Source organism: Nycticebus coucang, chromosome 20 (genome assembly GCF_027406575.1).
Source record: "Nycticebus coucang isolate mNycCou1 chromosome 20, mNycCou1.pri, whole genome shotgun sequence".
Taxonomy (NCBI): Eukaryota; Metazoa; Chordata; class Mammalia; order Primates; family Lorisidae; genus Nycticebus; species Nycticebus coucang.
The window spans coordinates 37,698,268-37,710,977 of NC_069799.1; the positions used below are offsets into that span (position 1 = coordinate 37,698,268).

The 12,710-nt window shown below is 52.5% G+C and overlaps 1 protein-coding gene across 1 annotated transcript; it reads left to right on the forward strand.

The window, feature by feature from the left end:
* Nucleotides 1–97: 97 nt before the first annotated feature.
* TRIM11 (tripartite motif containing 11) lies at nucleotides 98–12,218 on the forward strand. Its single transcript, XM_053572302.1, has 6 exons — nucleotides 98–982; nucleotides 4,763–4,858; nucleotides 6,089–6,319; nucleotides 8,144–8,166; nucleotides 8,270–8,370; nucleotides 10,010–12,218. Exons 1-6 carry the CDS (start codon nucleotides 575–577, stop codon nucleotides 10,552–10,554), a joined length of 1,404 nt encoding a protein of 467 aa, XP_053428277.1. The 5' UTR covers nucleotides 98–574; the 3' UTR covers nucleotides 10,555–12,218.
* Nucleotides 12,219–12,710: the final 492 nt, after the last annotated feature.

The window sequence follows — 12,710 nt, forward strand, 5'->3', positions numbered from 1 at the left end:
CCTGCCCGCATCCCTTCCCAGAACCCCCTCCTGCACTTATTCCTCCCCAGCGCAGGGTCCCAGCCAGGTCTCACCCTACCCCCCGCAGCGGTAGAGGACCAGCTGCAAGCGCGCGCGCAGATGACAAGGACGCTGGGTCACCGGGTGAACGCTCTCCAATTCCGTTCCTTTCGCGGGCCGCGTGACGGGTCGTGGCCAATAGGAAGCAAAAGCGGGTTGTTCCAAAAACACACACACGCACACACACACACACACACACACACCCAGTCGCTTCCTGCTTCCGCCTGGGCTCCTCTTCCTGCCGGCGTCTGGGAGCCCCGCAGCCCGCATCGCCGCAGTGCCCAGAATCCGAGTCCCCAGAGCCACCGCCTGCGCCCCGGAATCCCCACACCCTCCTAATCTTGCGCCCCGGAGACCCTGCGCCTTCGCAGTCCCGCGCCGTGGAGCCGCTGCAACCTCAGAATCCTGCGTCTCACGTCCCCACAATCCCCGCGTCCCCGGGCGCTCCTCGCAACCTTGGTGGCGGCCGTCAGACCACGCGGACAGCGCCGCCGTCCTTCGCCCGACCCGCGCCATGGCCGCCCCCGACCTGTCCACCAACCTCCAGGAGGAGGCCACCTGTGCCATCTGCCTCGACTACTTCACTGACCCGGTGATGACAGACTGCGGTCACAACTTTTGCCGCGAGTGCATCCGGCGCTGCTGGGGCCAGCCTGAGGGCCCTTACGCGTGTCCCGAGTGCCGCGAGCTGTCCCCGCAAAGGAACCTGCGGCCCAACCGCCCGCTCGCCAAGATGGCCGAGATGGCGCGGCTCCTGCACCCGCCGTCGCCGGTCCCGCAGGGCGTGTGCGCCGCGCACCGCGAGCCACTGGCAGCTTTCTGCGGCGACGAGCTGCGCCTTCTGTGCGCGGCCTGTGAGCGCTCTGGAGAACACTGGACACACCGCGTGCGCCCGCTACAGGACGCAGCCGACGATCTCAAGGTGCGCCCGGGGCGCGGGGGTGCGGAGTGCAGAAGCTCGAAGTGCTTTCGGCCCTGGGCCTGGGGTCAGGGCTTGGGGAGCGTTGCTGGCTAGTAGGGGATGTCCCGTGTTTGGCTCAGTCTCAGGCCAAGGAAGGGAGCTAACAATGCATCCTATCTTGGACCTCTGGAGGTAGCGCACAGGATTGCTGTGGGGCTTAGGACACAGACTGTTCCTTGTCGAGGTTGCAACGGGAGGCACCAGTGGGGTCCCTGTCTGGACAGTTTGAGAGGGGTGTTTACGATAGGTGGAAGGGCGTCTGGGATGGGGACCGGGCAAATGTGGCCAGTAAGGAGCCGGGAACGTGGGACCAGGACCTCAGAGGTGGCCAACTATAGACAAACTATAGGGCTCTGGGTGGGTACTCTTTCTGCCGATTTTTAGAGGGGTGTCGGCAGGACTAGACCTGCAGGGTAGCCAGTACTTAAGTCCTGGGGGGGGTCACAAGCTGGGAGAGACAGAATCATTGTTTCCTTGACCCACTTCCGGGGATGCCCAGGATTTCTAGGTGGGGTAGTGGGGGCCACTTCTGCCATTTGATATGGCAGGACTCAACCCATCTTCATCTTCACTCCCTTGGTTTTCCTGCTTAAAAGCACAGCAATCCCCATGCTAAGGAACCTCAAGGCACAAGCTCACCTTGGCCTGACCCGGCTTCCTGCTGTCTACTTTCCTCACTGACTTGCTGCAGGTCTGCCCTTGGAGGCTGAGGGTTTGAGCAGACAGCAGTATCTTCTGAACTTGCTTTTTGCAACATGGTCAGTGTCAGCTAAGAAGTATATCAAATTCACAGTTTATAGCCAGTGGTACAATCTGTACTAGTCTATTCTTATCCATACAACAAACTTGTGGTACACTAGAATAAATCTGAACACCCCCATACTTTTGCATTTTAGTTGGCAGGAGGTTTAGAGCCACGGAAGTGGGCTTATCCAGACACAGATACCAGTGGTTTTTCTCACTTTGTCCATGCAGGAACATCCCTACCTCAAACACAACACAGCAGATTTACATACCTGATGCCAATCACCCTTATTGGTGCAGAAAGGCCCACTAGTTCTCCAGATCCAACCTAATAAAGTCTCATTGGCTAGCACTTAACCCTTTCTGTTGCAGGGGAGGGGAAAAACTTTCTCTGTGCTGTTAGGTTTAGTTCCTGGGGGCTGTGAATTAAACTGGCAATAAACAGATTAACCTAGAGGAGTGGGGGTGGGAAAGCATACAGTTTTATTTATATTTTTTAATTTCACATATAGTGCCATTTTAACAAAGGTTCATAAATTGTAGAAAGTGACTAATGATAGGAAAGGGAGTTTGGGCTTTTAAGGCTGATAAGTTATGGGGAAGTGACTAAAAAAATGTGAGTGGGGGTACTAATGAGCGATAACTGTTATTTTAGTAAGGTCGATCTAAGCATACTCTTTGGTAATTAAAGTACTCGCCCATTCCTGGTAGAGGAAGGTCACCTTTTTCGTGGGGCATTATTACCTGGCTTTTAAGCAGGTAAGAGGACTGCCTAAAAGCCATGTAATTTTTTTGCCTTTAGTTCAAAATGATTCCTATGCCAACTTGGCATGTTTTGGGGTGGCATATCCTGTCTGCCTTCACTGTGTTAGGGCCTACTTTAGGTTATTGTTGGGGAATACCCCAACAAACTGCTTTACCTGCCCTTACTGAGTTTAGAAGCTCAGTTCTGCTTGCAGGGCTGCTCAGCTACTCACCAGAGCTGGGGTCTGTTGGCTCCATAATGGGTTCACTGCTTACCGAGCCCTGACTCAGGGTCATGGATAAACTAGGCCCATGTTGGATTACCCCCAGGTGGTGCACAGAGAAGCCCCAGTGAGGCCCAGTAAAAGTAAGCAGCCCTGTGGGAAAGCGCAGACAGAGCCCTCAGTTCTCTCTTGATCATGTTAGGTGGCACCAGCAACAGGGAAAGTTAGGGTGTCCTGGAGGCAGGGGTTGAGAGGAAGGGAAGGGAGGGTCTAGGGACAAACCCAGGCCTATACTAGGGCCCTGGTGTCTGACCACACACAGGGTAAGAAGATTTCCATTCTGCACTAGCAGAGACAGCTGCATGGAACCAAATCTCAGAGTGTGTTTTGGTGCTTTATGGCCTAGTCTGGCTTATAAAACACATTGTTGAAAATGGAAACACATTGCAGAGAGACCAAGGAATCGAGGGAAAAGTTGAGAGGTACTGGGCCAAGGGTACTACAAATGGGGTCATCAGGGGCCAGCCTTTAGTTTGCTAGAGGAGTCTTGGGGACAAGAACCCTGCATGGGACTCCTGCCATAACCCACAGGAGAGTTGAGCCCAGGCAGGGACATTGAAAGTGTTGGACACATCCTTTGGTGCCCTCCATTTGCCAATCAGTGTGCCTTCATCTTGAGGCCAGGTGGTGAGCCAAAGTGGGTGTGGGCACCCTGGAGCTGGGCAGCTAGGTCCACATCCTAGCCCTGCCATTTGAGCAGACTTTAGCCTTGATCCACCTAAAGCAGTGTTTTTCAACCTTTTTTATTTCATGACTCACTTAACTTAGGTTGAACAAAAAAGAGAATATACTTACTGTGCTTTGATCTTTTTTCTGAAATAATTTATTATCTTTAGAAAATTTCACGGCACACCCAAGGTCATCTTAGAGCACACCAGTGTGCCAAAGCACACTGGTTGAAAATCACCTAGCTGGAGCATGGATGGAGATAGTTTAATGACCAAACCATCAGGGTGGCCAGCACAGGGCTGTAGCCAATAAGTGTGTCATATCAGGTTGACCCATATAGGAGAACAACCCAAGCAGATGGTGTTGGCTTGTCTATGGGATTCTTACCACCATTTTCTTGGTCCACACAAAATGAGTAAAAGTGCAAATATGAATTCAGGACCAAGAAACAAAATGCAGTTGTGCCTGTCTCAGGGCTTGTTACTACATAGCTAATGAAACAAAAAACTGCACAATGCTAAGGGGCTAGGAGAAGAGATGGGTTGGAAGTTGGTTGGCTTTGTCATAACAGTGTACCTTAGTTTGGGCTGCTCATAAACCAGAGTTTATTGCTCACAATTCTGGAGGGTGGAAGTTCAAGATTAAGGCTTGGCAGGGTCTGTGAGGCCCCACCCCGTGTTCATAGATGGTGCCTTTTCACTGTGTCTTCACAAGTCAGAAGAGGTGAGGTGGCATCCCTTTTATAATACTGGTAATCCTTTTAATGGGGGCTCCACCCTCATGACCTAGTTACCTCCCACAGGGCCTACCTCCTTACATCACCTCCTTGGGAGTTGGGATTTCAACCTGTGAGTTTTGGTGGTAGGGGAAACAAACATCACAGCATCATGCTTGGCCCAGGAGAGGTCTTTTGGCTGAGGGGTAGGCAGACGGTCACCATGTCCTGTTGAGAGAGCCTGACCAGGCAGCTGGTAGCCTCTCAGAAAGGCAGGCAAAGCCTGGGGTGGGGTAGCAGGGCTGAGAATTGGAAAGAGGGCCCCGTATAAGAAAAGAGAAAAAGGACAGCAGTCAGAAATGCAAATGAATATGGGAAAAGGTCTGGGGGTCTCAGAGTAGCAGCAAGAGTGGGGTGCTGCCCACAGTGAGCACAAAGTCATCTCTGTGGAGGAACTTTGGATGGGAGATCATGTGTAAAAGGATAGACTTCTGTGACTAGGTCACAGGGTCCTACCTGGAGGGTTCCAGTTCTGGGCAAGAGGCTCATGGCTCTGCCTGGTCTCTGCCCACTCCCCACCTCCAGGCAAAGCTGGAAAAGTCACTGGAGCACCTTCGGAAGCAAATGGAAGATGCACTGCTTTTCCAAGCCCAGGCTGATGAGACCTGCGCTTTGTGGCAGGTAGGTACCAGGGATCCCAAGTGGGAAGGATGTTGGCTGTGCACACTCACCTTCTGCACCCTGGGAACCAGGCTGGCTGGCAGTCATGGCTGCAGGCTGGCCCCACCAAGTCCAGGCCCCTAGTGGATATAAAAGGAACTGGTCCTTCTCTGGTGAGCCTAGCCTGCTTGGCCAGCAGACATCTGAAACACAGGACCAGGGAGACAGGGGACATTGTGTGTGGGAAGATTCTGTACCCTGTGCCCACCCTGGGGTCTTGGCATGCTTGGGTGGTAGCTACAGGGTCAATTTGGAGTCTGGCCAGGCCCGGGAGTGGCTTTGGGGTGTGAGCAGCCCCAAGGGTAAATTTAGAGGTCAGGAGGGACTGCAGGTAGTGTATTTGGAATCCATCCACCACTGGTGTTGGATATTGAGGCCTAGCTGGACCCAGGTTGTAGAAGTGAGATCTGGCCAGTTCTAGAGGTGGATTTGGGGTCTGGCCCTGTGGGTGGGTTTGTGGTCTGTCCAGTCCTGAGTAATGAATTTGGGATATGGGCAGCTCTAGGGGTGAGTTTGGAGGTCGGGAGGGACTGAGGGTGGTAAATTAGGGTCCAGCCAGCCTGGGTAGTAGAGGTGGAAATTTAGCCAGTCCTAGTGTCTGGGAGGCCTTGCGAGAAGATAAGGGGGTTGGGCAGCCCCGGAGGTGAATATAGAGATTGGGAGGAACTACGTGGCAAATTTGGGGTCCTTGAAGCCTGCAACTGTAGAGGGGTTCAAACAGCCCCAGGGGAGATTTGGGGTCTGGGAGGCCTTGGTGTGTTTGGGTTCCAGCCAACCCCCAGCTGGTGGATGTTGGGGTTTGGCCACTCCTTCAGGCAGATTTAAGAGGTTGGGGAGGGACTGGCTGGTAAATATGGCATCTTGTCAGCCCAGAGGGTAAAAAATGGGGGTCTAGCCAGCCTCGGGTGGTGAACGTGGGCTTTGGCTAGCCCAGGGGGTATTTGGGGTCTGGTGGCTTCCTGGGTGCATTTGAGGTCTGGCCAGCTCCAGATTTGGGGTATGGGCACAACCAGGAGTGAATTTGGAGATCAGGAAGGACTATGGATGAAAAGTTTTGGGTCCAGCTGACTCTGGGTGGTGGGTTTGAGGTTTGCTTAGCCAGCCCTAGGGGGGATATGGGGTCCTGCCAGCCCTGGGTGGTGGGTCCAGGGCCTGGGCCTCAGCTGTCCCCCCACTTTGTGGTGCCTGCAGAAGATGGTGGAGAGCCAGCGGCAGAACATGCTAGGTGAGTTCGAGCGCCTGCGCCGCCTGCTGGCTGAGGAAGAGCGGAGGCTGCTGCAGAAGCTGGAGGAGGAAGAGCTGGAAGTGCTGCCCCGGCTACGGGAGGGTGCGGCCCGCCTGGGCCAGCAGAGCGCCCACCTGGCTGAGCTCATCACTGAACTGGAGGGCCGCTGCCAGCTGCCTGCGCTGGGGCTGCTGCAGGTGAGTGGGAAGCCAGCAAGGCAGGGGGCTGGAGATCAGAAAGCATGAGAAGCATGGGATAGAGGTCACGGGGGCTCTCAGCCTTGGGCGGTAAGAGTCAGACCTGCTCATTTCTGGCCCGTGAAATGCTAGAAGCTGACAGCCATTCTACCACCTGAAATTCATGTGCCCAGGAAAGGAAAAATTGGTTTTTCTCCAAGACCTAAATAGGTGGTGTCTCTTGAATACTCACATTTTCATCATCCCATTCTCTCAGGCTAACTGAGGCTGTGACAGCAAAGAGTGGATGTCTACTGGGCCTGCCCAGTGGAAGTGGGTACGTTGGTCTCTAGGAAAGCCATCTGGTGATGTCACTTTAGACAGTCTCTGGCTTACCCACCCTTGCCTGTACCTCCCTGAATCTCCCATAGGACTCCTGCCCCACCTAATGTCACACCTAATGTCTCCAACCTGAGGTGCTCTCAGCTCTAATGTCTCTTTTCCCGATAATTGCCTGTCCGTGGGGTGCCCATGCCTTTGGCCTGGCAGCAGGCCAGGTAACCCTGGAGCGTGGCCTGTTCTAGAGCTAGCCATCCTGCTGGAACTCTGACCTGGCCTCTCTACTTGTCAGGTGGGTTTCAGTGGGGACACAGGCTGAGGGTGTCTGCTGTGTCCTTCCGTGGGGTGTACCTTCCTTTTTGTCCCACCAATACAATGTTTGGCACACTATAGACACAGAGACTCAGTAATGTAGGCAGAAATGGGTCCCCTAGCTGGCTCTGGCTCTTGTGTAGTAGAGAGGCTACTTGTGACCAAATAACAGCCCCTGGTGGGTAGGGGTGCCAGGCCGGAGCATAGCCAGAGAGCCTCTGGCAGGAAGTGATCACCTACTGGATTCAGAGCCATACAACAGACATGTCAGGAACCAGGAACAGGCTCCTGGCTGCTGTCTTGGGACTTGGATTTTTACCCTTTGGGCTTGGCCAAGCTGCCAGCTGGTTTTAAGCCTGGGAAATGGGAAGGACACTTGGCAGAGGGAGGAGGGTAGAGACGGAGTAATGTCAGAAAAGCCAGGAAACGTATAGAAGAAGCATTGACCCAGAAATGGGGACCCCCTTTCAGGGTCTGCATGAAGATGTGATTTGGGGTCTCAGCTGTAATGTTGCAGGGGTGGGTGGTCTCAGACATGCTGCCTGCATTTCACATGAATGGCTGGCCTTTCTGTGCCACAGCTGAACTAACAGCTATAGGAGGGCTGTTTCCACCTATTTTGCTCACATAGGCTCCACATGCCCCAGGCCCTTTGCATGTCTTTCCTCCAGCATCCACTGCTCCCCTATATCTGCTAGTGAATTCCCTAGGCTTCTTAACCCTGCCAAGAATCTCCCCATTTTTGGTGGCTTTTGAGGCTTGGAGTGTCCCATTGCCCCTCAGACCCCAGACAGCATTAACCATGTATACCCATGAGTGTTTTCCCTTGCTGTATCTCCTGCCTGTGGGGAACCCCTTTGTTCAGGATGGTGTCTGATTTCTCTCTGCATCCCAGCCTAGCAGCTAGTGCAGAGTGGGTGAGAACAAGCAGGTTGTGGGAGTCTATTTCACTGTACAGTGTAAGTTGTTGGATCCCTGCTATGTGCAGAATAATGTTCTAAGAGATAAGACAAAGCAGAGAAAACAAAGGCAGCAGGGATTTGTAAAAAGTACCTCGGACAAGGCAGCTTGAACCACAGACATTTTTATACCTGCCATCTGGGACTCCAATGGCTAGGAGAGAAGGGGCGGGGCCCCCAGGATTGGGTGACAAGTGTTGATGCTGGTGTGTTTTTTTTTCTCTCCCTACCACAGGACATCAAGGATGCCCTGCACAGGTAAAAACCCTTGGGCAGGTGGGTGAGATACGGGACAAGGTCCCAGCATTTGGACACAGGGGTAATGCTGCTACTGGGATAATGCCAGGGCTGTCCCTTCCAGGATCCAGGATGTGAAATTGCAGCCACCAGAAGTGATACCCATGGAGCTGAGGACTGTATGCAGGGTTCCAGGGCTGGTGGAGACTCTGCAGAGGTTTCGAGGTGGGTGTGGAGGCTGCAAGTTAAGGGATGACCCTGGGAAGGGACCCACCAAGAACCCTAAGCAGCCAGTGGCATTTTTTGTGTCGTATGGCTACTGTCTCCAGACTCAGCAGTGTCAGGGTAGTAGATCCTCGGAAAAATGTCCTCTGCTCATAATGTCTGACATAGGTTGTGTGGGTATTCCCACACCAAACATTTGTCTGACTTTTTGAATGTCAGTGGGTGTCTGATGATTCAATTCAATTCTTTTTTGATCAGTTTCCCTCTGTCACTCAGGCTGGAGTACTGTGGTGCAGTTACAGCAAACTGTAGCCTCGAACTCCTAAGCTCAGGTGATCCTCCTGCCTCAGCCTCCCAAAGTGCTAAAACTACATACCTTAACCACCACATCCAGCCTCAGCTCAGCTGTGACAGTTCTACCCAGAATTGGCTCAAACCCCACAGATTAAGGGCTCAGTCCTGCAAGACTGCCCTCAATTTAAAGGCCATTTACAACTAATAGGGGCCACCTATACTTGTGTCCAACTGGTTATAAATTGGGAGTTACTACGGCCCCCTCTCCAGGTTCAGTCATTTACTAGGACAGCTCATGGAACTTAGCAAACTATTAGCAGTTTATTGCTAAGGATATAACTCAGGGCTGGGTGTGCTGGGGTTCACCTATAGTTCCAGCACTTCCAAGGCTGGAAGGTAGAGGTGGGAGGATTGCTTGAGGCTAGGAATTCAAAGCTGCATGCACTCCACCCTGAGTGACAGAATAAGACCTTATCTCTATAAAAGTAAAATGAATAATAGAGGATAGAACTCAGGAACAACTAAATGGAAGAGACACACAGCAAAGTATGGAGAAGGAGCGTGAATCTTCAGTGCCCTCTTTGGGTTGACCACCCTCCCAGCACCTAGACATGTGCACCATTTCAGAAACTTCCCCAAACCCCCCATCATTACAGTGTTCTTAGGTTCCATTGCTTGGGCTGGATTGATTAAATCATTGGTCACTGGTGAATGGGCAGAACCTTGAGCCCATCTGAGCATGGTCAGTCTTTCTTTGACTAGGTCCTTCCTGAGACTATCTAGAGTCCCCTGAGTCACCTCAGTATAAAAGAAGATACTCCTATCACTTAGGAAATTCTACAGATCCAGGAGCAGGACAAAAAACAAATGGATTTCTTACTGCCTCAGTTGACCAGAGGAGATGCTGTCCGTGGGGCTCTTACTGGCAGCAAGAGCATGGTTTGGCTGAGACAGCTGCCCCTTCCTGCCTCAAGAGAGGGTCTCTGTGTTGGATAGGGCCCAGTGAAGCCCACTGTGAACGTTGGGCCGGAACTCACAGACTTCATTTTGGGATTGAAAGAAAGAAGGAAGGTAGAAAGCAAAACCAGGATTTCCTCCTGTCTCCTGAAGGTGAAGCATGGGCCAATTTCTGGAAGGTTCTGACTTGCAGCTAGAAGTGGTTAGGTGCTATTTGTCCAGTGGCAGCAGTCCATGTGAGGGCAGTGAGCTACTCTAGGGGGACATGAGGGTAGACAAAGCCTCGGGCAAATAGCCTGTCAGGCAGGCAGGGAGGATTCCACCTTTGGGGCCTGAATGGGCAGGTGGCCACGGTGCCCAGTTGACCTCCTTGGGCCTCTCTCCACAGGGGATGTGACCCTGGACCCAGACACTGCCAACCCTGAGCTGATCTTGTCCGAGGACCGGAGGAGTGTGCAGCGGGGTGACCTGCGCCAGGCCCTGCCTGACAGCCCAGAGCGCTTTGACCCTGGCCCCTGTGTGCTGGGCCAGGAACGCTTTAGTTCCGGGCGCCACTACTGGGAGGTAGAGGTCGGAGACCGCACCAGCTGGGCCCTGGGTGTGTGCAGGGAGGATGTCAATAGGAAGGAGAAGGGGGAGCTGTGCACTGGCAACGGCTTCTGGATCCTGGTCTTCCTGGGGAGCTATTACAACTCCCCAGAGCGGGGCTTCTCCCCACTGCGAGACCCACCAAGGCGTGTGGGGATCTTTCTGGACTATGAGGCAGGACACCTGTCCTTCTACAGTGCCACTGATGGGTCACTGCTCTTCATCTTCCCCGAGACCCCTTTCTCAGGGACGCTGCGGCCCCTCTTCTCACCTCTGTCAAGCAGCCCAATCCCTATGACCATTTGCCAGTCGAAAGGAGGGCTCGGGGATGCCCTGGTTCCCTAATGACTGGAACCCCCTTTGAGGAGTCCCTTTACTTCTCTGGCTCCTTCTGGCTTTTGGCCATTGTGGTCATTTGGAGGACCTATGAGGAGGGAACGTGTCCTTTGAGCCACAGGAGGAATGCATAGTAGTGCCTTTCTGAATGTGCATGGGAAAACCTGAATTCTCACACTCCAGTAAACTGTGTGGGAAGCTCTGTGGCCTCAGTGGCTCTGGCTTGAGGTTCCAGGAGCTTTGCAAGGCCTATGGGGAACATTTCAGTATCTAGGGCCTGCCCAGGCTCTGCTATCCTGGCAATCTTGGGCTACAGCCTGGTCAGTCCCCGGGAAGCCTCATGCACTCACCTCCATGAAGTTGCTGAGACAGCTCCAAGTCCACTAATGGTGTCATGAAAGAGGAAGGCTGGTAAGAGCCTGGCACCACCCTGGATGTGGTCACTTCAAAAGGATAGGAGATAGCAGTCAGTCTTGCATAAGGGAACTGTGCAGATTAGTCCCCAAATAAAGGACCATCTAGAAATTGCTCCCAGTGAAGAGATTCACATTAGGCAGATCTGTGGGGCCTGGAAGTCGGAGTAGGGCTCAGGAATGACACCTGTAAACCCACCCTGTGTTTCTAAAGCCTTTCTGAGTGTCACCAGCTCCACCTTGGCCTCACCAAAGGCTGTGCACATCCCATGGGAGCTGGTGTGGGCCACTGGTCACCAGCTATGCAGTCCCCACACCCCAGGGCAAACGCGAAGGTTTCTGAGAACCAAAAGCATATATAGGATCCAGGAGTTGGTGCTTGTGATCAGCTTTGCAGTTTCTTTGCCCTTCTCAAGAAGTTCCTGTTCTTTTTACTCCTCTGTTTTATTTATTCTAAGAGCAGAGTTCTCATATTGAATAAACTTAGCCATTGTCTGTAACCCTGCTGTCTGCTTCTCAGACAGTGCTCTGATGTGCTATTCTGGACAGGCAGCCACTTTTCACATGAAGCAATGGGGACCCACTGGCAGTGTGTCTGTCCTCTGCTCATGTGTATTCATTCCATGTAGCTGCCAAAGGGATTTTCTTTTGTTACTTTGTTATTTCAGGTAACCTGGTGAACATTTCCTATGTGTTCAATGAGTGCTTTCTTGTGTAGATGCCCTTTTATTAATCATTCTTTTACATTTCTGGGGACTTGGAAGAGCACTGTGTGTTCAACACATTGAACAAAATCAGTTACTTTGTGTGATGGGCGTAAGGAGAAGGATTTTCTCTGGTGAGCCCTGGCATTTTTCTGGTGGGGTGAGGGTTGCAATAGCCTGTTTCCCAGTGATGTGCCCAGGGTTTCCCTTCCCGTTGAACCGGCTTGCTGTATGTGCCTGGCTGGAGTTAAGTTGGCCAGTTAAGGGCTTTTGAGATAACCCTTGATCACCAGCTAGGTGGGCAGCCTTGTGGGTGAGACCATTGATAAGCACCAGCAGGACTGTGGCTTTGGCTTTAGAGCAAACCTGGAGAGTAAGAAGAAACAGATGTCATGGCTCCTGACCCAAACATACTGGATTCTGTTTTCCAGATGTTTTACCTGTTAGTGCCACTCTCAGTTCCAGGCAAGAGAGATGGCACCAACACACAGGCCCCAGGCCAAGGAGCTGGCATCTCAGAATAAGTGGCAATAAATGCTAAATAAACGTCTCCTATGCTAGCAGTGGGTGAGCCCTTCCACATGTATCTTGCAATTGACTGAATGTTAGGTTCCACCCAATTCATGTGTTGAAATCCTCACCTCCGAGTTAATGGTTGTCAGTAGGTAGAGCTGTGGGGATGTAATTAGGTCATGGTGGTGGTGCCTTCATGAATGGGGTTAGTGCTCTTAAAAGTGGGACCCCAAAAGGCCGGGCGTGGTGGCTCAGGCCTGTAATCCTAGCACTCTGGGAGGCTGAGGCAGGTAGATTGCCTCAGCTTAGGAGTTTGAGACCAGCCTGAGCAAGAGCAAGACCCTGTCTCTAAAAATAGCTGGGCATTTTGGCGGGTGCCTGTAGTCCCAGCTACTCAGGAGGTTGAGGCAAGAGAATTGCTTGAGCCCAAGAATTTGAGGTTGCTATAAACTATGATGCCATGGCACTCTTTTGAGGGTGACAAAGTAGATTCTGTCTCCAAAAAAGAAAGAAAGAAATGGATCCCTGGAGAACC